This window comes from Fringilla coelebs (genome assembly GCF_963513975.1).
Source record: "Fringilla coelebs genome assembly, chromosome: 13".
In the NCBI taxonomy this organism is placed as follows: Eukaryota; Metazoa; Chordata; class Aves; order Passeriformes; family Fringillidae; genus Fringilla; species Fringilla coelebs.
In genome coordinates this window covers 1,701,178-1,726,676 of record NC_140039.1, presented here as the reverse complement: position 1 = coordinate 1,726,676, position 25,499 = coordinate 1,701,178, and the positions used below count along the sequence as shown (strand labels likewise).

At 46.8% G+C, this 25,499-nt stretch overlaps 1 protein-coding gene across 2 annotated transcripts in view; it reads left to right on the top strand.

Annotated features, from left to right (window-relative positions):
- Positions 1-25,499, top strand: part of FBLN2 (fibulin 2) — a 91,164-nt gene that overhangs the window by 6,249 nt on the left and 59,416 nt on the right. For both annotated transcript variants that reach the window (XM_084214186.1, XM_084214185.1), the window contains exon 2: positions 17,298-18,752. In XM_084214186.1, coding sequence (XP_084070312.1) covers positions 17,423-18,752 — 1,330 coding nt within the window. In that variant the 5' untranslated portion in view covers positions 17,298-17,422. The remainder of the gene's footprint in view (positions 1-17,297; positions 18,753-25,499) is intronic.

The window sequence follows — 25,499 nt, the reverse complement described above, 5'->3', positions numbered from 1 at the left end:
TAGGATGTGTAAAAGAACATTCAGTAATGTCTCTCCAGTCTGGGCAAACAGGTTAACTTGAGTGCATCACTTCCATTCCTGCATTTAAATAGAGTGAAGTGAAAGACACTCACTGGGGTTTACTTAAAATCTCTCTTTCTGCAACAATTTAAAAAATAAATCAGCACATTATGGTGTTTGCCGTGAAGATGAAACTTATGCCTAGACCAGACAGCTCATGTATGTAATTCTTGGTTATGTTTCTGTGGTTTGGGGTTGCTTGTCTCTGAGGGTGTAAATAGCACCTAAATTGTGTAAATTGTGTGTTTGTGCAGTGCTGGGCACTGTGGCACTCCAGCATGCAGCTGCACAAAGTTCCATGTTGCTGCCACAGCTGGGGCATGGCTTTGCACTGGGAAAAACCCCCACTAACTGGGAATTGGAACTCGATAATTGTGTTGGATCTAGATGATCTTTAGGTCCCTTCCAACCCAAACCATTCTGTGAAAACAGGCAGTGAAGTGTGTCAGGCAAGCATGTGTGTGTTTCAAATAATCTCCAGTGGGTTCAAAATGAAATGTTTCCATTTGGTTTTAAGCCTGCTTTTTGAAAACTCGTTTAAGGAGCCTAAATAATGTCTGCCATCAGTAATGTCTGGGCCTTAAGCAAGGACAGGACTCTCATGTTGGTGACTAAGGCGGCTGCAGAGCTGGGTGTTCTCAGGAGCAGAGCTGGGGATTTCTCTGGTAACTCGAGTACAACTTCCAGTTTTCCCTCAATGCTGTTTTTTCCTGATGGGTAAATCAAGCAGGTCTTGTTTCCTCAATAAAAAGAAAAGCTAAGTAAAAGAAGATAAATGCTTTCTGCAAAACATCCTCTTTTCATCTTTATTTAATTAACAGGTCTTAAGTTGCAGAGTGACCGTCATCCATCTGACCTGCCTCCTGTCCCCTCCCCTCCTTAGTGACACTGATATTAGAAGTATGGGAAAACTTAGACTGTTGGCAAAATGGGTGGAAAATCAAATGTTTAATGTTTTGCTTGAACATTTTGTGGTTTCTCCTGAAATTCTTCGTCTGAAACAAAGGATGTTCTTTGTTCTTTATTGGGAGGCTTGTTTTTACTTGAAAAAAATATGCAATGTCATTGTGGATTGCAGAAGTTTCTACAGAAATGACATAAGTTCTCTACAAAAACATTTTTTAAGACCTGGGAAAAAAGGACGCAGTTACAAACGGGAAAAAAAAAATTGACTGGTTTGATGTTTTTTTGGCGGATTCTTACAAATACATTCCGAGTCAAAATGTTAGTGATTTGGAAAAATTTTGAAATAGAGTAATTTCACATGACCCCCTCTTGGAAGCTTCTAGGTTTTGCATTCTTTGCTCCAACACAATTCCCACTGAAGAAATACTTCAAAAAACAAAGATTATGGATCCTTTTTAAAACGTCATTCCTTGCTTTTCGGGTAACTGCACTGTGTTTATGTATCTTAATCTCACCCTGATTGATATGATCAAAACAAAGCATTCGTGGATTTGTTTGGAGTCTGCAAAGGATGTGAACTGAGCCACGAGACAGGCGGAACTGGCAGGCCCTGGGCACCCCATCCCTTGTCCCCTGGGCACCCCATCCTCTGGGCACCCCATCCCTTGTCCCCTGGGCACCCCATCCCCTGGGCACCCCATCCTCTGGGCACCCCATCCTCTGGGCACCCCATCCCCTGGGCACCCCATCCCCTGTCCCCTGGCTCTGTGGCACCACAAGGGCTCCCCGTCCCTCCACACCAGTAGGCACAAAGGTTGGAGCAAGCAGTGAGGACGGGGGGAATGGTGGTGATGTGAAGTGGGAAGGAAAGGTGGCTTTGGGATGATGTGGTGGTGCCACACCTCCTGCTCTTCCAGCCAGGCTGGCTTCCACTGCCTGCCTGTGCTGTTAAATAGCTGGTAGTTGTCACTCCATGAGTATTCCTTTGTTATTTGAGAATTACTGAGACACTTAATTGGCTGTTCATTAGCTGCTTTAGAGAAAAATAAGATTTGATTAATCATTATTTCAGCAAATTGTAGCCTGCTCTGCAGGCTAATGGAATTAGGCAGTGAAGAGCTGGCTGGAGCTGTGCCCTGCCCTGGCTGTGCAGCCCTGCCTGGCCTCACCTGGAGGGCTGGGGGGGGACAGAAATCGGGGTCACCCACACCAGTCAGGGATGGGACCCCAGGGTGGTGGGGTGGGGAGCACGGGGTGCAGGTGGTGCCTGGGGCTGTGGGTGCCTCACCTTGAGGCCCTGGCACAGGGTGCCCCGAGCAGCTGGGGCTGCCCCTGGATTCCTGGCAGTGCCCAGGGCCAGGCTGGACGGGGCTTGGAGCAGCCTGGGAGAGTGGAAGTTGTCTCTGCCCAGGGCAGGGAGTGGAACAAGATGAGCTTTAAGGTCTCTTCCAACCCAAACCCTTCCATGATCCTGTGCTATAAACACAGACAACTGTTGGTGTCCATTCCTAACCTTTGAGGTCACTTCACTTCCTTTTTGTTGCTTTGTTTTGTAAGCAATTGTCACCCCTGGCGAGATCAAACTTCTGAGCTGCGATGTCGAATTCATCCTTGAAGAAAATATATTTTTCTCTGAAATAGTCCATTACATTATTCCAAGTTTTACCTTACCAACATGCTAATTTCAAACTTAACTGGGTTTAGTAAATTATGCAACAAAGATAGAGCTCTCACCTTTGCTTCAGAGTAAAGGTCAAGAACTTGAAGACAGGAAAGCCCAAAGATGCAGAATGCAGTTGTTAGAAATCCCACACAATGTAATTGCAGATGTTGAATATCAGGGCAAGGATTTAAAAAGCAGGTTCTTTACATGAAATTGCTTTGCTGCCTTCTGGCCAAGAGTTTTAAAGATCCCCCAAAGGTTTTCTGTTTTCTGCCATCTTTTTGTCTTACATCTTTCCTCTTCCAGAATCGCTGACTGTTTCTTCTCTTTAATCTCTTTTGGGGCCCTCTCTTGAAAAGCAGTTCTGTCTGCTCCCCCACCTGCCCAGGCCTGGTGGAGAGAGGAGCAGACACCTCCCTTCCCCTTGCCAAGTGGGATTCCCTCGCCCTCCCTGCTTTGATTTAGCAGTGGTTGGGCCGTTGACCATGTTGACATTGGGATTACATGGAATTTATTGCACAAAAGCTGGGCAACAGCACAGCCTGTGTCAGTTTGCACTTCACCCTTCTCTGAGCAAACACTCAGGAGATGCCTGCACCCGCCTGGTGCTGGTTGTTATCCCTGGGGCTGGTGGTGCTGGGGCTGGACCAGCAGCAGTGACAGGATTTGGGGACTGTTCTCTGCTCCTCTGCATCTTCTCTGGTGCGTTCGTGCTTGGCAGCCTCACAGCGGGTGTAACTCTGCCCCGTGCAGGACTTGGGAAGAAGAGGCATTTCCTCCTTCTCTCAGGGTAGTGTTCTTGTCAAGCACGATGGTAATTGCAAGTTCAAACCAGAAGTAGATCAATAACAATAGACTAATATTAACAGAAGAGTTAATTGACAAAGTTTAGAGGCTTGGTTTTTGGGCACTGTTAATTGCTTAGCTGATGGCAGCCCTGGAGAGGAACACATGGGACTCTTCCAGCCCAACATGCACATCTTCATTGCCAAAGATCCCAGAACTGATGTCCAGGGCTTTGCTGGGTCTTGAGGGGCCCCACCAGAGCTACCTCAGTGACCAGCCTTGGCTTTGGCTGTGGGGATGGTGGTGGCCCCAGCATGGGGGTGGTGGCCCTCAGCAAGGAGTCCCCTCTGTGTTGGGACTGTGGTCCCTGCTGCCCCAGGCACCCAGGGAAGGGAGACAAGGGCCTCAGCAGCCCCTCAACCCCCCTGGGGTCTGGGAGGGGGAGATGAGCTCTTTTAGGGCCCCATTGGGGTGGAGGAGTAGCCCCAGCACTGCCCTGGCTTTACCTGGGTCAGGCAGCCCTAGGCTCAGCTTTGAAATGTGAAGCAGCTTCCTTAAGCATTGCAGGGGGTAAAAAGTGAATTAACCATATCATAGGCACATGGTACTTCCCTGCTCAGATTACACTGCAAAATCTGGGCAGTTCCTAAGATAGAGCTGGAAAAGGGGATTCGGGAGTGTGAGCAGCACTTGGAGCAGAGCACAGCTGACATGGCTGGGAACAAAAGGTGACAGGAGAACTCGCCACATCTGCACTGCTGCTCATACACAGGTCAGCAGAAATCTTTCCTAACTGGACATTTGTTGCAGATTTGCTGGGAGAAGTGTAAAATAACTTTGTTTGAGTGCTGGCTTTGCTTTGTGCCTTGCTTTCTGCTAGTTGCAGAGCTTGTGTCTGGCTGGGTTTCACTTTGGTTTTTGTACTTTGTTTTCCAGATTTACTTTTAAACTGTTCTTTAGGCTCTAAAGCTGTTGTTAAATATCTCCAGTTTGATGCAGTTTAAAGACTTAAGTACAGAGGGGCGGATTTGCTTTGTTAGTTAAGGCTGCTAAAGCTGGGTCTTTTCTGGTCATGGACAAAGCTTTTTGCTTTTTTGCAAAATTCTCCATAAGCAACACATGTGTTTGTGCTATTAGATCTTCACGGGCCTTTTTTTTTGTTTTCTCCTTAAAGTGAGCTTCTTACAAAAACAATTCTTTTTAATGCCACTTCTGGCCTTTTGACTGGGAATTCAAAGTTTTACCTCACAGGCTGGAGCGAAAGTTAGATTTGTTTTTGTTAATGTAAGTCAAGGAGTAGCAGTGATTCACTGTGACAGGCTGAATGTGAGCCATATGAACCGAGCTGCGCAGGCATAAAGGAGAATTGTGCTGCAAAATATCTCCATGTAATTTAGATTTTGACACACTTACCACTTCTCAAGTTGCATTTCCCCCTCTCCTCACGCTCCTGCCCTTCCCCCACCATCCAGGATCTGATGTGATGGAAAAATATAGGCATTGTCTCTGGGATTAGGAATGGCTGGGCTAAAAGTGCTTTTTGCTTCTGCGGATTTTATTATAGCGGTGTGAGAGCTTCCCAGAGACATGGCAATGATTGTATACACTTACATAAAGGGTCTTAAATGACAACTTTCTGGGCTGAAATAGTAGAGTTTGGAGGTGATCATTGCTATCCCTGGGAGCGTGCAAGTGATGTGGGCTGGTTTGTGTCCCTGGGACGGTCGGTGCTGGGTTCCTGCTCCAAGGAGTGTGAGCTGTGTGCAATTGCTGGAGCCTGGCTCCCACAGCTGGGGGGGACAGGGGACAGGGGACAGGGGCTGCCTGGCCCCAGCACACCCCAGGAACTGGGCACGGGGCCACTGTGTCCCACTCTGGGGGCAGCATTCTACAGAGCCCTTTTTTTCCAATTAAACACTACTGATTCCTTTTGTGTGTGTTTTGGTTTTTTGTTTGTTTTTGTTTGTTTGGGGTTTTTTTTGCTGTAATTCTCCTTTATCCCCTTCTTTATTCTGTGGTTTTCTTGTATGAATGGCAAATGAATGCTGTTTCAGTGTTTACTCAGATGGTACATACTTATAGCAGGACTTCATGTCCAGCCTTTTTATTGATTAAACATTGTAGCATTGGGGCGTGGAAAGGAATGGCAAATGGCAGTTCATGCCATTATGAACATGGGGTTTCTTACCAGTCAGTGAAAGGCAGAGTGTAGAGCTGTGTGTGAGGGTAGTAAGTGCAATATCTATAAAATAAGACATATTTTAATGGCTCTTAAACTTGAAGATTGAATTCTGTTCTCTTAGGAAGTGTATCCTGCAGCTACAACAGACACGTACCAGGGGCAAGGAGAGCAGAAGTTGGTGTTGCAGTGAATTTGTTATAACCCACTCCAAGTCTCTTTCTCCCTGAAGTTATTAGCCAGGACCCTGCTGGAAGTGGTGATTAAGCCAGACATGAAGGTCACATTGTTACCCATCTTTGCTGTTTAATGTCGAATGTCAAGTTTGAAAAGCAAACCTAAAATAATACATTGGATACTGTTTTTGAGGCAAAACCCCAGTAAAATGTCTGTCATCAGGTTCCAAACGATGCCTTGCTTCACTTTAACAATGAGCTATCCATTCCATGGTCTGAATTTATGGAATGTTAAACAGTTTCTGGCATTACTGTGCCCCTGCAGGAAGAACAGCTGGTACTTTTGAATGAGTTTTGCTATGGGATAAAATGTTCCAGGTCTTCACCAGATCATATCCATTTGTAAGAAGGGAATAGCATTTGTGTAAAGTAAACAAGAGAAAGATAAACAACTCAAAATCTCCTACTGAAGGAAGAACAGTGCCTGTGGGCTGAGGTGGTAGTACAGATTGGAAGGTAGTGTGGAAAGGTACTGCTTAATATTATTTTAAAGGTGAACACTTACCTTGGTGAAACATCCCAAACAGGAAATCTCCTTTATTAGGCCTTGGGAGGCAGTGGTCAGGGTGTGAGTGGTCAGCGTGTACTGACAGGAGCCTGTGTATAACCAGAGCACATTGTTTTTATATCTTATTTGATTTTATAGAGCTTTGGCTCTCTGAGAAGAGCATGGAAGCAATGAAAATCCAGATCCTGACAGTCCTTATCGTGCCCATGTATAATGTGGCCACCCCCACATTGCTGAGAGGAACATCTCCATCTGGATGCACACCTTGTACCCTTCATAGAAGTTTGTCTTGTAGGTGAAACAGAGGATTGGCAGAGTTGTGAAGTGTTGCACCATTTTCCTTCTCCATTCCTCTGGATGACAAGGAACTGCTGGAATGATGGTGTCTGTAATTTTTTTTCAGAGCTCTGCTGGGATTCTCCCAGTTGACCTCCAAGGGAATAATTGCTTTCTCTTCCCTGGCCTCTGCAGTGTTGTGGTTCTGTTCCTTACAATTCTGTAAGGAACAGGAATTCTGTTCACATTGCCCATAGAGTTCTCCTTTGCAAAGTGAAAAATCACAGGCTCTGCAGCTTTATCCACCCAAAATTAAGGTATGTGTCATGTAAATAATGTACAGTCTCTGTATGGTGCACAGCTGTGAGCTTCCCATCCCTAGAAGTGTCAAGGCCAGGCTGGACAGGGCTTGGAGCAACCTGGAGTAGTGGAAGGTGGAACTGGGTTATCTTTAAGGTCCTTTCCAGCCCAAACCAGCCTGGAATTCTGTGGTTAAGCTCAGAGCAAAGGAACAATGCATCCATCCCAAACAGTTTATTAATTGCCCTCTGAAGTCTTACCCAGCCCTCCACTGATTGTAGAGAACCTCATCAGCGAGGTGACCTCTAGAAAACTGATGTTAAACTGCACCAGTGATCTTCTGAGACCTTAAACTCACAGACCTCTTTGTTCTGTTCTTGTTCTTTATACTTGGGGTACCCAGGACCGTGGTATTGGCTCCTTGCTTTCAGAATTGAACCTTTCAATTCAGTGTACGGCTTGTTACTGAAATCCAGTGGAAATCTTCCCCGTGCCAGGCTCCAGCTCAGTCAGCTGGGTGTGCAGGTCAGGCTGGGCTGCCAGAGCCTTTCCATCAGGGGGGTGAGGCAGGGTCGTGCCACAGGAAGGCTCTTGGCAGGTGCCTCTCGCTGCACCTCCGAGAGCCTCAGAGCGCACTGACAGGGGAGTCTGGGAAGCTCCAATACCTCCCACTGCACCTTCTCTGCTTTCCTTGGTGGGGTTTTTGTCCTTCTTTCATTGTTTTAAATACCAAATATTCTGTACTCTTGGGAGATTTCAGTTCATCTCTCATGTTAGTAACTTTTCCATCTTTATTTTCCTTCTCAGTCATGTGCTGGACTGTACATAACTAACGTGGAAGGAGGGACTACAAACTCTTTCTTCTTCTGTTGTACTAACTATTTATTTCCCCTTGTACTAATTATTTACTTCCCCTTGTATTAATTATCTTTACAGTTATAGGATTTCCTCAGCTGGAAAGTAAAATAGTTTCCTTCCCTTCCAGAAGATCATTGACCAAAACATAAATATGTATTTTAATGTGCCGAGATCAAACAAATTGTTTGTACTAGTCAATACCACTTTAGCTGGAGTATTGTTTGCTGTGATGAAAATCAGATTGAATTTATTGTTTTGTCAGTGTGTTCAACAAAACCAAGATGATGATAAAGGAAAAAAAGTATTCTTGTTTAAATTATGCATGTGTCTATAAGGTAACATATACAATTATTGAGTCAGCATTTTTTGTTAATGCAGGATCATCTGGTTTGCTGGGATTTCTGTTATGAATGTTCCACCTGTGGTTGCAAGTGATCACGGGTTTACTTGTATTGGGTGATGATCAGTAAATTAAAGTATTCAAGAGTCTGGGTCGCAAGCTTACCCAGCAGATCACAGTAACTTCCTGTGGCATTAGAAAATGTAATGTGTCATTTACAAAATAAACAAGAGTTGCTTTTCTAATCTCATTCTGGTTTGTAGACTGAATATGGTACAGAACCTCAAGTTGTTCTGCACACAAGAAGTGCACATGTGCATCTGAGGGCAGAAGCTGTCCCAGTGCATTTGGACTCTTGGCAAACCATCCCTGAGTCTGCCAGGGAACAGGAAAAACCCGTGCTCCTATCTCCAGGAAATTATTCTGCAAATTAAGGTTTCCCCCTGGACAATTGGCATCTGTTCCCTCTCAAAAGAAGGGAGTTAAGGGAGGATTCCATGTCTGCTGCAGGCACGAGTGCAGGACAAACCCCAGTGACTTCTGTAAGCTCCACCTGGAGTTATTGTTGTCTCTGCATGACGGGCTCCGAGATGGAATAGCAGAGCAGGCTTCTTTCCTTTTCAGTTTGGTACCCACCAAACCAAATTAATTCCATTATCTTTTATGGAAAGTTTGTGCAGGAACACTTGGGATTGATGGATTACATCTGTGGCTGCTGACTGATTAGCAGCATGATAGATGCAGCTTCATTTAAAGGGATTTACTTTCATTCATGAGGAAAATTTTGAAAAACTGAAGGTTTTTTCCAGCACTTTTTTTGCATTAAAACTTTTCAAAGTGTTCAGCAAATGGTAGGCTTTGGTTTCCATTTGTTAATGCCTGTGGTAACCAACATTTCTATGAAAACACTTTTAACCAAGTGTTCTGATTTTTCCTCCATTAAAATAAAATTTTTTTGCTTTACCTTGATATAGACTTTCTTTTGTCACCATATGAGAGGAAACTGCTCCCAGGGAATGATCACCATTGCTTTTTCTGGGTTTTATTTATTTATAATTGGCAGTATGCCTTGTGGTATGTCCAGTCCATACTCCAGATATGCTCTTGTCTGCAGTCCACGGAGGTTGAGAAAGCATGTGCAGGAATGCTGAAACAAGTCTGAGTTCCTTTTCTTCAGACCAAAAAATCATGCATTTTGTCAGATGCTCAACCAGATTCAGTAATTGGGTATTTTTCAGTGCCCAACAGCTAGACTCTCACCATTAATCATGGTAGTGACAAAGTCAGGACGCAATTATGGAAAAATTATTTGCTGCAAACTTGCTGTATTGACATTTTGTTTTGACACTGATTTGGAATTAATTGGCAGACTGAAGCAAAGCCCTCTGAGTTCCTCTGGAGGGTCTCAAGTCCATTCCTCAGTTCTGAAGCTGAAGTTCAGGCGATGGAGGCAGCTCTGGCTCACAGGTACACTGTGCAAAGCTGCCTGGCAGCTCCTTCAGCCTTCCCTGGATGAAAACCATTGTTAATTATTTCCAAATTGCCACATGGCAGCACACAGGGCAGGAAAGGCCACTTGCTAAGCTGTCAGTTAAATAGTAGGCTTTCTTTGGCCTAATTTGGATCTTAGATGGGGGTGGGGGAATTTTCAGTTTGAACTGTTAGGAAAGAGCTGCCTGAAATAGGTAGGGAGTGCTCAGATGTTCCAACCAATGCATTTCCCAACGAAAGGTCAGTATTACTGTCACTGCTTAGGGCAGTGGGGTTCAAAGTGCAGAACAGAAGACTGGATTACGAAAAAGAAGCAAATGCAAAACTTAAATCTGCTGCTTACAGAGAGTTCTAAGTAGTATCAGAGTTCTTTCACGGAGGAAAGGAGAAACGGGGAGGGGGAATCACAGAGGGGAATGGGAATGACATCTCAGGTTTTGCATGGCACTGTCCCTGCACTGCAGCCCTGCAAATGGGAGCTGTGTAAAACTGTGGGAAGGGGCAGGGGGCTGGAGCATCCTGCAGGGAGGTTAGAGAAAGGAAGCAGAGAGAGAGAAATCTAGTCCAGGATCTTGAAAGGATATATTTGAGGGTCACGGTTATGAGATTGTGCAGGGGTTGTGCTTGGGTTAGTTTTGGGAAATGGTAAATATCTAAATAGTGGGGAACATCTTGGAAACTAGGGGTTTGTTCCTTCCTGTGAGGGAAGAGAGGACTGCAGCTCTTTAAATAAATGAGAAAAAAATCTTTCTTTCACTTATCAGAGCAGCCTCCAGTATTGACAGTGCTCACCCAAGCTCAGAGCCCAGAGGTCCTGGCTCCTGGGAACTGTGGTGCCCCATCATGAGGCTGCCTCCACATGTGTGCCACTACTCAAGGTGCTGTGGAGCTCAGGGACCTGCCTGCTGCCAAAGGAGCTCTCCCTGTGCAAATTAGTTCATAACTTATGAGCTTTGACAAGTTTTTGTTGGCTATGCCTTGGGAAACATTTTTGAGTGGCTGTTGCTGAGTTTGCTTTAATCTTTTCCCAGATTTCTTTGGCTGGTGTGGAAATAGCTGGATTATTTAATTGTGTTTTTGAGGTATATATATATAGTCACCTGAAACTTGGTGATGTAAAAAGAAGAGAAAAAAAATGGATCAACAGCAAACACATTTCTTTTCCCTCCAGTGTAAGAGTCTGACTCCTTCTGCAGCAGAGCTGTGACCCTGTCCCAGCTGTCAGGACTTGCTGAGCCTCCTGTGCATTGTCCAGAGAGGAACCTGGCTGTGGTCAGTTTGTCAGGAACTCAGTGGTCAGTTTGTCAGGGACCCAGTAGTCAGTTTGTCAGGAACCCAGTGGTCAGTTTGTCAGGAACTCAGTGGTCAGTTTTTCAGGGATCCCATGGTTGGGTCTCTGTGGCAGAGTCCTGGGCCTGTCCCTGCTGCTCTGGTCCCTGTGCTGAGCTCCCCATGTCCCATGTGAGCCCTTCCTCTCTGGCTCCTGGGCATCTGTTGTGCTCCCACTGAGTCACTTTGGATCTACTGCACTGGCTCTTGGAATAATTACCAACAACCGGCAACTCCCAATGACAGAGAATTTCACTGCTCTGGAATCCAAGTACCTGCCCTGTTGTGCTGGGCTGGGCTGAAGGGGAGCACTGACACAATAGCCTCAAGACATGATTCTCCCCTCCCTGGCTCTGTCATTCCCTTGGAAAAAGGCTGCCTTTGCACTCTGGGACTTCAGAAAGCCTTCAAACCCTGCACATTGTGGAAGGATAAGTCCCAGAGCTGCCTGCTCACTTCTGTTAATGCTTGGCTGCTTCAGCTGAAATACCTTGGGTGATGCTTTGCCATTACTGCAGCATGGCAGGTTCCTGTTTGGATTAGAGCACAGGGGATGCCCTGGGAAGCTTCTGGATCATCTCTGCCTGAGGGCACTTCTTCTGGAAAGGGAATTCTTATCGGAGTTCTTTTGGGAGGCTGTGTGAGGTTTGATCCCATCTTGCTTTCTTCTTGTTTGTCTCCTCTTGAGTTCGCTGTTGAATTGAGTAAAAATCCTTCAGACTCCCAAATGTCCATTTTTAAAAGCTTTTCCATGAAAAGGGGTTAATGATAACTGTTTTCGTATTGAAAACAAACCTGAGGAAAACTGCCTGCAAAAGCTATGACTCCTGAACACGGGCTTGTTCAGCCAAGAACCAGAGTGTTGACAACTCCAGGGTGCTTTACTTTCAATAACAAAAAGCAGCTTGTTGGATTGGGATTTACCCTGAGGTTCATCCTACCCCTCTGCTCCTTCTGCCCAACACAGGGGTTCAGCTCAGCTCAGATTCCAGTAATTTGCAGGCAGAGATGATGGGCCCTGGGCCTGAATGTTGCATAAGAGCAGTGATGGAAACACTTCTCCCTTTTCATTCATCCTCCCGGTGAATAGCCCTGCAGTTCCCTCTGCGAGGAGAGCAGCAATCCCTTCCAGCAGCCATCCCTTCCAGCGCCTGGTGAGATCACAAATTTCCGGATTGAGAGGGTGTGAAAGGAAGATCTAATCCATGGGCTGGCACAGCCCAGTCAGGACTTACTGGGTTTAGGGGTTTTTTCTGGTTTTCATACAAGACTGAAATGCTCTCACAGATTTCCATTTTCTCTTGCATTTTAAAGGGATTGTTTTAAAATTGTTGTTTCCTTCCGTTCCCTCCCTTCTTCCTCCCTCAGTCTAAACTGCGACCGCAGGCAGGGAGAGCTGCTGGCAGCTGCAGCAGCCCGGAGCTCTGGCTGGGGAGAGGTGTGAAAATGCTTGGACTGGGGAAATACATTCCTCTTGCTCCTCAGGACGGGTGTGCACATGTGCTTCTGCCTGCTGCCCTGCTTTCTGCAGAGCTTTCACCGCTGTGAGAGAGATTCAGCATCACCAAAAGATTCACCGGCACAGAGCAGGGCTGTGTTCGGTCCCTGCTCATGTTCAGGTTGAACCCGCAGGGCCAATTCCAGCTGGCTGGCACTGGGAAAGCAGGAGGATGGTTCATGGCAGCTCTGTGGGCTGATGGACTTGCTTTGTGCACAGGTGGTGAGTGCCAGCCCTGCGCTGGGTTTCCCACAGGGTTTTTTTTTTGGTCCTGAGCCTTAGGTGTGGATGCCTGGGCTGCTCCCCCCGTTACACCCAGCAGGCGTGTGCTCCCAGTACCCAGCTGGGCAGGGATTGCACAGATGGCTGCCACCTTCTGCTCTCACACCAGCCTGGCATCTGGCCCTGCTCACTCTCAAAAGCAGAAGATACAAATCAGACCAGCATTTCTGTTACCTTCGAAAATGGCAATTTAGTGAGGGACTGAGAGGTGGGACAGAGAAAGGAATTGTTCTGTCTAAACCTCTTCACAGGGATCTGCAGCTGGTGAAATTGCAGATACATCTTAAAGATGGAAATCAGAGGGTTCTCCTGCAGTGCACTGGATTTATTCTCTTTACTGCTTTTTGTTTATAAATGGCTGTCTCCTTTTGTTCAGTGAACATTTGACAGAATGCTCCTGTGGCATCTCTTCCACATGTGCCCACCTTCTGCATGTCTCTGGGGCACCCTTCACACAGAGATGTTGTCTTGGGAGAAATCGCTGAAGGAGAGTGCCTCCTGTCACCTCTGCTTACCTAAAATAAGCTTTCTGGTTCAGCACTGAAATGAAACCATCTGGAAAAAGAATCTCCCAATAAAATGCTCCTCTTAATTTAAAGAACTTGCACATTTAAAATGTCTAGATCTTCTATGGGAACACACTGGTTTCATCAACATTTTAGAGTAATACGACTGAACAATTTTAATCAAGTCAACATTCTTCCTTTTGGTTTTATGTTATGGCTTTGAATGAAGTAAATCACTTGGAGTATATTGTTTTGAAAAAATGTCAGAATTTATAACTTTTTGGCCCTAAACCGAATTGAAATAAGCATCTTGAAATCTTGTTTTATTCCCCTGCCAGGAGACAATAATATGGTGTTTTTCAGCCAGGACTAGTTACAATTTTGATGGCTGCTGCTGTTAGCTCTGGATGTCCCATCACACAGATACTGGGTTCATCTGCTTTCCTTTCCCATGAAAATGCGTGCCTGCAGTTCATGCTTATTTGGACTGTTTTTAAAGCTGGTTTTCCATGAGGTGTCTTTACTCTGCCTATCCTAGGAATACTTTTTAAAGAAGGAATAGAGGCATAAGGAACTGCAGCAGTGTGACCATCCTCCATTTACTGCTGGTTTACCTCACATGTTTACCTGGGTAGAATTTGAGGGACTCACTCTCAGTCCAGAGCATTGCCTCTCTCTTGCACAGCCACTCCTGCTTGCTCAGGAGGTGTTAATGAGCACAGGAATGGCAACAACTTCTTTAATAATGGCCCAGTAAAACCAACAGGGTCAGCCCTTGAACCAAAGCAGAGCAGCATGGACCGGTTAGGAAATTCCACAGTGGACATGAATGGAATTCTCCTGGGACATGGTGCAGTGCATGAGGGCTGGCATGGGTGGCACATGGTTCCCTTGCTGTAGACTCTTAAAGCTTTGAACAGAGCCTTTGGAAGACTTTTATTTTAGGTGTACAGGGTGTAATTTGTCACTCAACGTAACAGCAAAGGTCAGTGACATTGTAAGAGTGGGCGAAGGACATTGGTGAGAGCACAAAGAACCAATTCTCATTTTAGTGAAGCCTTTGTGTATTGCTCCAGTTGTGTAAAAGGACATCAAGGAAAGCATTAAAATAGGTAATGGAAACAAAATATTGCAATAACATCTGCTGGTATTAAACTCCCCTGTCCTACAGAGCTCGTGTATTGTTTTTACCCTCTTGGTTCAGAGACCTTTATTTACAGCTCCAGCTTTTGATGCTGTTCCCCAGTAATGAGCTGCTGTCTCCAGAGCATCATTGCAGTGTTGGGGCAGGGCAGGGGTCCAGAGGTGGAGCACAGCAGCTGCAGGGGCTGGCAGGAGCACAGCTCTGTGTGCAGGGATGGGGGCTCGGTGGGGCTCAGCTGCCCTGCCGGTGCTTCCCTCAGAGATGGTTTTCTCTGTGCCTGAAGTAGAGGCTGTTTCTTTGATAAGTGAGTTTATGGTCTGGGGGGAGTGATGGGTGTGGGAAACAGATGGAGAAAGCACAGGGAAATGCAGTGGTTTAATGGAATAAAAGATACTTTTTGTTGGAGTCATTGCACCAAAACCAAGGAGCCTCTGAGGAAGGAAAGTGAGCCTGAGGAAAGGGAAGGCTGTGGTGTCATTCACAGAGAGGAAGGGCTTATAAGGATTTCAGCCTTATCAGTTAAGCCTGAAAACCCAAATGCTGAGGGATGTGGAAATGGTGGGAAGAGGAAGAACTGAGCAGGGCACGGGGCAGAGGGTGTGAGAGGCAGAGACAGGGCTGGCCACGAGCTCTCTGGGCTCTCCGTGGGTGAGAGGCAAGGGAGCAAGGATGGGAGCAGAGGAAGGACTGGAGGTGACCCAGGCAAGCAAACAACCCTTGGATGGAAACGGGCGGGGGTGAGGGGGCCAGGGGGTGACAGCACAGGGGAGCAGCTCCTTTCTCCAAAGCAGGACTGTCCTGTGATGAACCCTCAGCTGTCCCTGAACCCTCTCCCTGTGAGGGATGACTACTTTCTGCCTCCTGCTTCAGCACAGGGGTTTCTTTTGGGAGCGTGTGCCTGAGGTGTTTTGGGGCACCATTTACCTGGGCTGGGGTGTTCACACCAGCTCTCCCCTTACCTGTCCCTCAGGTGATGCCTGGCCCTGCCCTTGTGCACACTGAGGCTCCCAGACCTGTGTCTCTGACACCCACACGGCTCATTCTGGGTGCTGGGGCTCTCTGGGAAGCCTGATGTAAAAAGGGAATGTGGCCAGGGCAGAGCTGAGCTCAGCTGCCTCCCCGTGGGGTTTGCACTGAGGCATCACAGCCAGGAGCTACCACGGGAGGGGATGTGACAAAATCCTGCTGTCAGCCCCTTACAGAAGTCACCTGTAGTTGTTCTCCCATTCATTATTTCCCAGCTAAAGCAATGTAACAATTACAAATTTGGATTACCTGGAAAAGCTGCTGAAAGCAGGATAAATTATTAATTCCCAGGCTGCATTCTGAAGAATTAATTTCAGCACCGCATATTGAAAATTCTCCTTCATGAGAAATAGCCTGGTTTTGAGAGCAGTGAGATTTTGAAAAAGTGAAATTGTTCCAAGCCATTATTGTATTTTCTGACAAATTTATTTTTCAGTCACTCTCCTTAGCACGCTCAGCTTATATACTCAAATTAGTTGTAGGAAACCTACATTTGTAAGAATTCTGTCTCTGTATAAGGTACTGAAGTAATTGGGATTCCAGGACAGAACTGTGGAAATTCTTAGCACAGTTTGCCCATATCTTATCAGAACAGGCAGGCATTTCCCACAGCCTGGCCTCTTGCCAGAGGGACTGAGCAGACTTGTTGGAAGCCCCCTTTGAATGGGAGAAGTAATCTTTCTGAATGGATTTTCTGGCACAACTCCTGTTGCGTGTGTGGTTCATTGTTCTGGGTGATGTGGCTGTATTTTACCCCCCTAGATAAATGTTTTAGGGTTGTTGTTTTTTTGATGATGGGTGGGGTCCTGGGAAAATAATCAGATTTCTGGTTCTATAAAATTTCTATAGGCAAATTGTTTTTTTGTTGTAAGTGGTTTTCCATGTTAATTGTGTAGCTTTGTGAGCATAATTTTGATATAAAGGACACCAGCTGATTAACCCTTGAACTTTTTGATGCTCAAATTGCTTAGTAATTAGAAAGCAGACCATTTTCTCTTCTTCAAGTCATTTTAAGAGTGTTGATATGGCAGTTCATGTATATATAGAGGTATGTTGTGTGTTCATAGTACAGTATCGTATTTAGTGTTCACTAAAAAGTACTGCTGGTTTTGTCAAAACTAAAAGAAGTGGTTGCCAGTGGTGGCACACCCTCAGTTGTTGTAAATGTCCTCCAGTGAAGTTGGAGTCAATCCCTCTGTGCACCACAGTCCTGCTGTGGAGCTGTGCCAACCTCTGTGAGCGGAGAATCCGGCCCTTAATATGTATTACAGGATAGTTAGTATGATGTGTAACCACAAAGTAACCACAACACACAAAGAAGTTCTATTTTAGCCCTGCTGGAGCAAAGAAATAACTGTTAATGCTGAAGACTGAAGTGCAAGAGATTGCTCAGTGGGGGAAGGAGGGAAGGAAAAAATCCAGATTTTGAGTTAAATGTGTACAGACAAATTCTCACGTCCCAAGGCTAAGTTTTGTCTATAAAAATTCCTTAAGATTTGAGTCTATGTAATTAAAACATAAAGAATAATTATCTTAAGCTCATATCTGCAGAGGAAGAACAGTGTATTTACTTATTCTCTGCCAAAAAATCTTTTTAGCTGGAAAGATTAACAAAAAGGCATTGAAGTATAAAGAAGGGCCTTCCTTTTATTGAAATATATATGTTTTGTCAACAGATTCAAAACAGAGCAGTCACAACCATTTTTTTCTCCCTTTCTTTTTCAGAACAAGGGTGGGGGAAGCATCCAGCTCCAAACTTAGTGCCTCTAATGCTCGGAAGACATCATGATTAATTTTTGTCCTTAGGTTTCCAGATGTTGGATTTCGTCCCAACTTTTAAAGACCTCTAATGTTTAACAGGATATGTGCTGAGTGTAGTCTTTAACAGAGTTTTCTTTCATAACTCCAGGATCTATGAGAAAAGGTAACTTAGGAGGCCGCTGCAGACTCGGAGCTGAAGCCCCGGCCTTCCAGGAGAGCAGCCAAGGCTGAACGTGCGAGGTTGGAGCGGAGCCGCGTTCCTGTGGGAAGACGATGGCCGGGGCCCGGAGCTGGCAGCAGAGCCCTTGGCACGCCCTGCTCCTGGTGCTGCTGTGCTGGGCCGGCTGCCAGGCGCAGAGGGACTGCACGGGCGCCGAGTGCCAGGCGCTGGAGAACTGCATCGAGGACGTGCTGGAGCCCGGCGAGTGCTGCGCCACGTGCCTGCAGCACGGCTGCACCTGCGAGGGCTACCAGTACTACGACTGCGTCAACGTGGGCTTCGTCAACGGCAGGGTGCCCGAGGGACAGTCCTACTTCGTGGACTTCGGCAGCACCGAGTGCTCGTGCCCCAAGGGCGGGGGCAAGATCAGCTGCCAGTTCATGCTGTGCCCGGAGCTGCCCCCGAACTGCATCGACGCGGTGGTGCCGGCGGACGGGTGCCCCCAGTGCGGCCGCATCGGCTGCCTGCACGAGGGACAGAAGTACGTGGCGGGGCACACCTTCCACATGCCGCCCTGCAAGGTTTGCCACTGCCCCAACGCCGGCGGGGAGCTGATGTGCTACCAGCTGCCGGACTGCGACACGTTCTCCTTGAACACGGCCAGCCCGGGGGACGCCGAGGACGGCGAGCCCGAGCGGCACTACGACGATCCCTACAGCTACGACCAGGAGGCCTCCGAGGGAGACAACGCCCAGGTGGAGTCTCCAAAGAAGTACAGGAGTTACTCGTCCCACCTGGAGCACGAGAGCCTCAGCCAGGAGCAGGGTGAGGACTATGACTACCCGGCGGCCAGCGTGGCCCCCTCGGCGCCGGCCCTGGCTGATCCCCGCACCGAGGCCGCGGCGGCGCCCGGCACCACCCCGGTGCCCCGGGGCCCGGCCGAGGCCCGCGGCGGCACGGAGCGCGGCGAGCGCCGCCGGCTGCCCCGCACCACGGCACCCTCCCTGCAGCAGGTGACACGCAAGGAGGCACCAGCCACCACCGGGGCTCCTCCCCAGCACACCACGGCCACCACCGAGGCACCCCAGCACCCGGAGGAGTTGGAGAGGCGGCCAAAAGGGAACAAAGAGAGGCACGAGCAAGAAAGAGCCCCCCACTCTAAAATGAAAAAGCATGCCAGGAAGGAAGAGCCAGAGAATAGCATGTATCAGGGCTCGAAAGAGGTGAACTTTACAGAGCCGAGCTCAGCAAGATCATCCCATGAAGGCCTTGAGGGGAATGATTTCCCCAAGGTGAAGTTCAGTGCAACAACCTCTCCTCCTGTTGCTCTGAAGGAAGACCGCAGCCAGTCCTCCCCAAAGCAGTCGCAGACGCTGTACCGGTACCACCCCGAGGAGGACGGGGACCCCAACTCCATCCACGCTAACCCCAGGCTGCCAGAAGGTAAGAACGACTCTGGTGTGGGTGTCTAGAGAACCCTTACTCTGGTTAGAGTTGGTGCTCATCCTCTGCTGTGTTGTTCTTACTGGCGCACATGGCCTTGAAATCAACCAAACCACCACCAACCTTTCCTCCATCCCCTCAGGAGGTGGTTTGTGTTTCATTTCACAGAACAGGTTCCATTTCACTGCTGCCCACCTTGCTCTGATTTCACAGGCAGTGGATGGGGTTTTCTGGTATTTTAACTTTATTTCAGATGATGATTTATTAAACTCTGGCATTTTTCTTCAATTACTTTTAACTTCTGTTGTGATTTTAAAGAAACATCTTCCTCTACACAGAAGGATTTAATTAGTTATCTCCAGTTACCAACTCGGTGTAATCACATTTGTAGCTTTTGTCTTCTTCTGGAAAGGAAATGAAGCAGTTGTGCTTTCACTTTCTAAATAAAAATATTTAGAGCACTTGTAATATTCATCTCATGGTTGAAAGCCTGTCTAAGCTCATTAGTTGAAGAACTCGAGAGATACACTCAAATACCCCTGAGGACTAGTAGGGAGAAAAAGGGCTCTCTCTTCCTTTATGGGGCTGGAAGTTTTTGATGTTTATGATCAGCTGTGGCAAGTATACGTATTTCCTCCGTGCCTCTGGATTACTCTTGACATCTGCAGGGAATGTTGATTATACACTTTATGCAATGCTCATTACTGTAATGAATGCAAACTTCATCGCTGTAAATTAGCACATATACAGCTCATATTTCCAATTCATTTCTCGTCAAATCAAGAGCAGTACCTCCTCTTTCAAGATGGGGCACAAAATGTTCGCCCAAGACTCAGCTGGAGGATGCTTGCAGAAAATACTGATGAGTCCCTGGACAGAGGCATTTCTCCTGGGCTGTGTCAGTAGCCCTTAAATCTTGAGCTGTCCAGTCCATCTCCTGGAGAAGTTTAAGGCAGATGGGAGGAGGAGAGCAGGTTTGGAGCTCAGACTCCACACAGAAAGTGTGCCAGGTCCATGGATGGAGATGGCAGCTTTTTCCTTTTCCTTTGACTTCCCTTTTATTTGCTTCAGCCTCCCTTAAAATCTGAGCTGTGCACCAAGGTTGTGTGTGATACATGGGCTTGAATTAGGACTGACACACAATAACCTGTTTCTTGATGTAACTTTAAAGATTTTTTTTAATAAAATTGTCTTTTCTTATTCTTTCAAAAATGGAGAAATGAGTGGAGCACCCTGAAATTTTCAGTGAGAGGGTTTAAGAAAGTCTGTCGGGGTGAAAGTGTTCAGCAGCAGAGCTATGTACTGAATTTTAGAGTTTGCTTGGGTGATTTTCAAGTCTGTGATTCCCAGGAACTGCTGGCTGAGACAGGTCTGGTTGGGGGATGGATTAGGTTGAGGTGCCTGGAGCAAGATGTGATGGATGGCATGTCAGGCATGAATTGTTCAGTGGCAGAAGCAGGCTTGGGAATCACTGGGTGGCATGTTCCCCTTAGCTGACATACCTGTGATTTCCTTTAAATGTTGCAGAGAAATGAGAAATAAATGTCCCATGGGAGCTCAGAACTCTCTGACTGGCTGTAGATGCTGCAGCTCCGAGGCTGCTGCTTCCCTGCCCCACGGAGCTGCTGCATGCTTTGGGAGCCAGTACTGGTGCCACCAAACCATCTCCATCACCCGCAGTCACTGACAGGTGGGACCTGGACAGGCAGCCCCTGATCTGCCCCACCATTCCCATCAGGAATATTGGTGGAAGATCTGTATGGAGCTACAGCACCCTCTCCAAAAATGAGGGCTCTTTTCTGCCATGGCCAGCGCTCGTGCCGAGGGACAGCTTCCACTCGTTATGCTGCTTTAATTGACGTGGTTGTGATTCATGGGAGTAGCTCCATATGTTTCCAGTAATAAAACACATACATCTTGTGTCTTCGGTGACTCCTGAGCCAGTGGTGGATGGGGAATGAAGATATTAGTCAGACTTGAAAGAAAAATTAATCTCGCCTACAGATACAGAATGAAAACATAAATTTTGTGCATGTATTTCCAACTATAAAATGGCAAAATCTGCCAGAATTGCCAAATAACTTCTTTTCTCCCTTCAGGAATTGTCAGCATGGTGTAAAATACATCAATCCCCTGATTGTCAGAGCCTGTGGGGCTGTTGTGCTGTTCCCTAATGAGGCTGCAGCCACTCTGGCAGTGTGCGGGGTTCTGTTTGAACAGCTCAGCAGAGTGCTCTGGGTGCATTTCTGTAACTCTACGGTCATTTTAGATTTATTTTTATGTTTTGTTTAGTGTTTCTTTTTCCCCAGAGTTTACAAAAGTTTGGGAGCTTCCAGAGAGGCTTTCAGCCCAAGTTAAGTGTCTGTTGCATTTGTTCCTCCTGTTTAGCTGTATCCTGGCCCCAGAATTCTGCTGTGCTTGGGTCCTGATGCCTTTGGTTAAAAACTTGGCTTCATTATTTGGATTTTACATATCTCACTTTGGTTTTATATGTAGCTGAGTTTTCATCTTCCAAATCATTGCTGGTTCATACGTAAGAATCTAATGGTGGAAACAATATGGAACACTTTGGTGCTCAGGAAACGTTGATTTTGTGGTTTGGTTTTCTTTCTTCTTTTTAGCATTGTTTTTCATCTGTAGTATTGCCCTGTGTTCACATCAGCTACTCTGTTCCTAAAGGAGCTGTAAGTGTAGAGCAGAGGTAATTACTCAGCTGAGAAAGTGCAAATTAAGTGCTTTCACCATGGGAAGGGATGAGATTAATGGAGACTGTTCTCTTTATACAGTCTCTCTCCAAACATTGATCTTACCCTGTCACTTACTGCAAGAGCAGCAAATGTGGGGAATTTTAATTTCTGTATTGCCTATTTCCTCATCCTAAAAATGCCCTGATCAGGGCAGGGCGGACTAAACTATATTTCAAGAACTTAGTGTCAAATTCTGTTACAAATTTCCCACTTTCTTCCATTTCCCCATGCTCTGGCAGTAGAGTGCTATTCCTTGGATAAATGTAACTCAGGTAGCAAGCAGCCTCACTGTGAATGTTTTATGATTTGCATTCTGGTTTTGGCAGGCTCAGCAGCAGTTTGGACCTAGCTGGACCTGTCATGTTTCAGAGTGGAGGTGTTTTTCCACTTACAATCCTCCACGACTGGTGATTTTTTTTCCGTGGTGGCTTTTAGAGATAAAGATAATTGTTCTTGAGCTGGAGTGAATTGCACCAATTTGGGAGCTGAGATCAGTGGATGTGAGAGTGGCATTTATTACAGGTGAATCCTACCCAGGCAGGAACTTCTGGAAGGCTCCTGTGAAACTTCTGAGGATGTAGCTGAGATTCCAGCCCACCCATCTGCTGCATGTTTGCTGATTCTGAAACTCCTGGAGAAAGATGACCTTGAATTTCTGAAATGGGGGCAGACAGATCCATGTGCAAGTCCAGGAGTTGGACTTGATGGTCCTTTTGGTCTCTTCCCGGATATTCTCTGGCTCTCTGAAAGCAGACCTGCAGTGAGGGTTTGGAAGCATTCCCTGAGCACAACCACCATTTGTTCCTCTTACCTCCTCCATAAAAAGCACTGGAGGTGGGAGAATGCTTGCATGGTCCTTCAGAAACAAACTCTATTTGCAATTAGTTTGGGTTTTTTGCTATCAGGTGAAGTGTTGTCTCATTTTTACTTGAATTACCTCAGGCTTAATCCTGTGTTCTTTACTTTATCCCAGTCCTTTCTGTAACAGGAAGAAATGAGCTTTGAGTCCTCAAAATAGGATATCTGAGGAATAAAAATAAACCTCAGGAGATTGGTGTATGAGGAGAAAAAGTCTCTGGGCCAGCAAGTGTGAATCAGCGTGAATTACAGCCCTGGGTGATAGTGTTCAGTGGTTCCTTTGGTTGTTGGAGTTCTGAGGTAGCACAGATGGGAATAAGGCAGTTTGAGATATTTGCAGAAATAGGAAGACTAAAATACTATAAAATAAAAAATGTCTATCTGTTCTGCAAAAAGTGGCCTTTGTACTTTATTAGGCATCCAGATGCTAGTTTAAAAGGGAAAATGGAAATAATTCAACCATTTCTATTATAGAAAACATCCCATGTATGACATGTGGGGGGCTGATTCCCTCACAGCTGCTGGTGCACAGCCTTCCCTGCACCCTTCCCTTGCCACCTCAGGCATGGATTTGGGAGCAGAGGGTGCAAGGAAATCCCAGACATATCCAAATGACACAGAGGAGCGCACTCAGAGTAACTGTTTGCAGGTTCTGCAATAAACAGTTGCCACAGTCCCGTGTGAGGGATGGGAGCAGGGCTGGGGGGCCCCAGGCAGGCAGGCAGCAGCCGAATTCCCGGTGTCCAGACCTGTGCTAGGGGCATGCTTTCGGGGTCAGTGCCGGTGCTTTGGGGTTTGTGTCTGGGTGATGGCTCTGGACATGTTGCTGCATGGCCGCTGCTTGCCTGGCTGTGTTTTGGGAGCTGCTCTGGGTCAGTTCTTGCTGTTGCTTTTCCAGCTGGCTGGGCTTCAGGGCACCTCTCAGAGCTGCAGGCTAGGCTCTGCAATGGGAATGTTATTCTTTGCAGGAATTCCCCTGTAGAGCCCAAACCCTCCTCACCACTGTCCTTCTTCCATTCCTCATGTGCATCTTCCTCCTAAAACAGAGATATTAACTACAGGTCATGAGGTCATGAGCCTCTGGCTACCAATACTTTTGTGTCAGGCTTTTATGGGGCTGTTTTGCTCCTGATCTTAAAGAGTATTTTAAGCCATAGCTGTGTATTGAATAGTGGTCTTTAGTTAGAAAATATAGTTTACATGATCCTTTTTAAAGCTGAAGAGATCTGTGCAGGGATGCAGGCACAAGCCTGGTATGCAGAATGCCAAGACTGGGTGCCATGCTTTGCTAAAAGCTGTGTAGCCTCTCACAGTCAGGTGTCTGCCGACTTCTAAGAGCCTAAATAATTTAGGAAATGCTCAGATCTTGAGTTCTTTTCTTTTCAAACCCCAGAACCTGCCAATCTCATAAACAGAGATGGGTAAGAAGGTGGCTCTCCAACTTCCTGTGTTACTCATAAAGTTAAGGTAACAGCTGCTGCCTGCAGTGAATCACTGGGGACCACAACGGGCAGGTACAGTCTGCAAGGTGGGAGAAACGTGTGTTCCTGCAGCTCCTGCCAGCCCTGCCTCCGTCAAGTACCCTCTGAAGAGCGCAGTTCTTGTCCCACACACAGCTCTTGTGCTGGTGAGGTGCAGTCAGACTTCCTCTGCTGACAGGGCATTATACCCCGGGCTGCAGCACAGGGAGTTACTCACACAGCTGGCTGGGAGTGCTCTGTCCAAGGAAATCCATTGTGCCCAGTGCTGGCGCCAGGGGAATGTGCAGGGGATGACTGAAAGTGGAACAGGATGGAGCATTCACACCTGGCTGGGGCGTGCAGGGGAGACCCATCCTCCCTGCAGCACAAACCCAGGGCAGTGCCTGATGGGACAGGCTTTCCACAGGGACACTGAACACAGGGAGGTTTCAGATATCCTTGCCTTTAGGGGGTTGAGGTACTAAGATAGATTAAATTTCAAATTGTTGCCATAATACAACTGGAGTTGTATTGGGCACCCAACCTAAGATGGCACCAAAATACCTCTGAAAACCCATCTCATGTACCTGTTCTGTACAGGTAAAAATCATTTATTTCTGCAAAGTCAGCTCCATCCATGGTTTGCACCAAGAACGTTGACTCTCAGTTCTGAAATTCAAACATGCTACAGACAAAGTATGAAAATAAGATGGGAGTTTTTTGGTATAAATTAATTACCACTTGAACAGACGAGGCTGTTGGGCTCACCAGGTTTCTCGAGGGGACTCCCTTTGCTGGCTATTTATAGAAGTATCCGAGAGTATATTTTTTTGGTATGCATGATTGATACTCCTTCAGAAAACAGAATTTAAATGAGACTTCTTTGCAGTAATGTGTCTGTTATTCTAATCGATCACCAAGGAATTAAAACCGACTCTGAATATAGCTCCTTGTTAGAGAAAGGAAAGTATAAGTAGTAATTCCTGATCCAGATTTTGTGAGACAATAACCTTTTGAACAGTTTTAAATATGTAGGCCAAATAAACGTAGCTTTCTAGCATATGCTTACTCATGAAAGGATTTGTAATTTCATTACCCCGGGCCTCACAGCGAGCAATATCTCTTACCTCTCAGGGATTCTTAGGTAACATGCCAGCAAGTAATTGGAATTTTATAAAGATCTCCTTATGTGTGAGCAGGTTTTATGTTTTCTTGACTGTTCCCAGTCTGTCTGTGCTCTGCTTGAGATGACCAATTCCTTTCCAAAGCCACCAGAAAGTCCTAAATGGCCATCCCAAAGCACTGGGGGTGTTTATGCTCAGCCAAAGGCTGGGAGAGGGGTAGGAGAAAGAAGTATTTGTGCTGTATTTAGGGCCAGCAAACCTTTCTGCACATTTCCCTGCCTTTGCCAGGGGCCAGGGGCTGCAGAGCCCCCCAGGAGCCACCTGCCTTGCTCCAGCACCACGTGTGGGTGTCTGGGACACAGCAAGCACCCTGCAGCAGCATTCCAGAGTCACTGTGCCTGCAGCTGGCCACTGCCTGCTGGAAGTGCTGCTCTCCCTCCATCCTGGGATGCTCTGCTGCTGATGGGGTGGCTGATGGTGATGGGGTGGCAGAGGCTTGTGGGGGGTGCAGTGGGGTGGGAAGGGAGTCTGGGCAGCCAGGGTGGACAGGGGACTCAT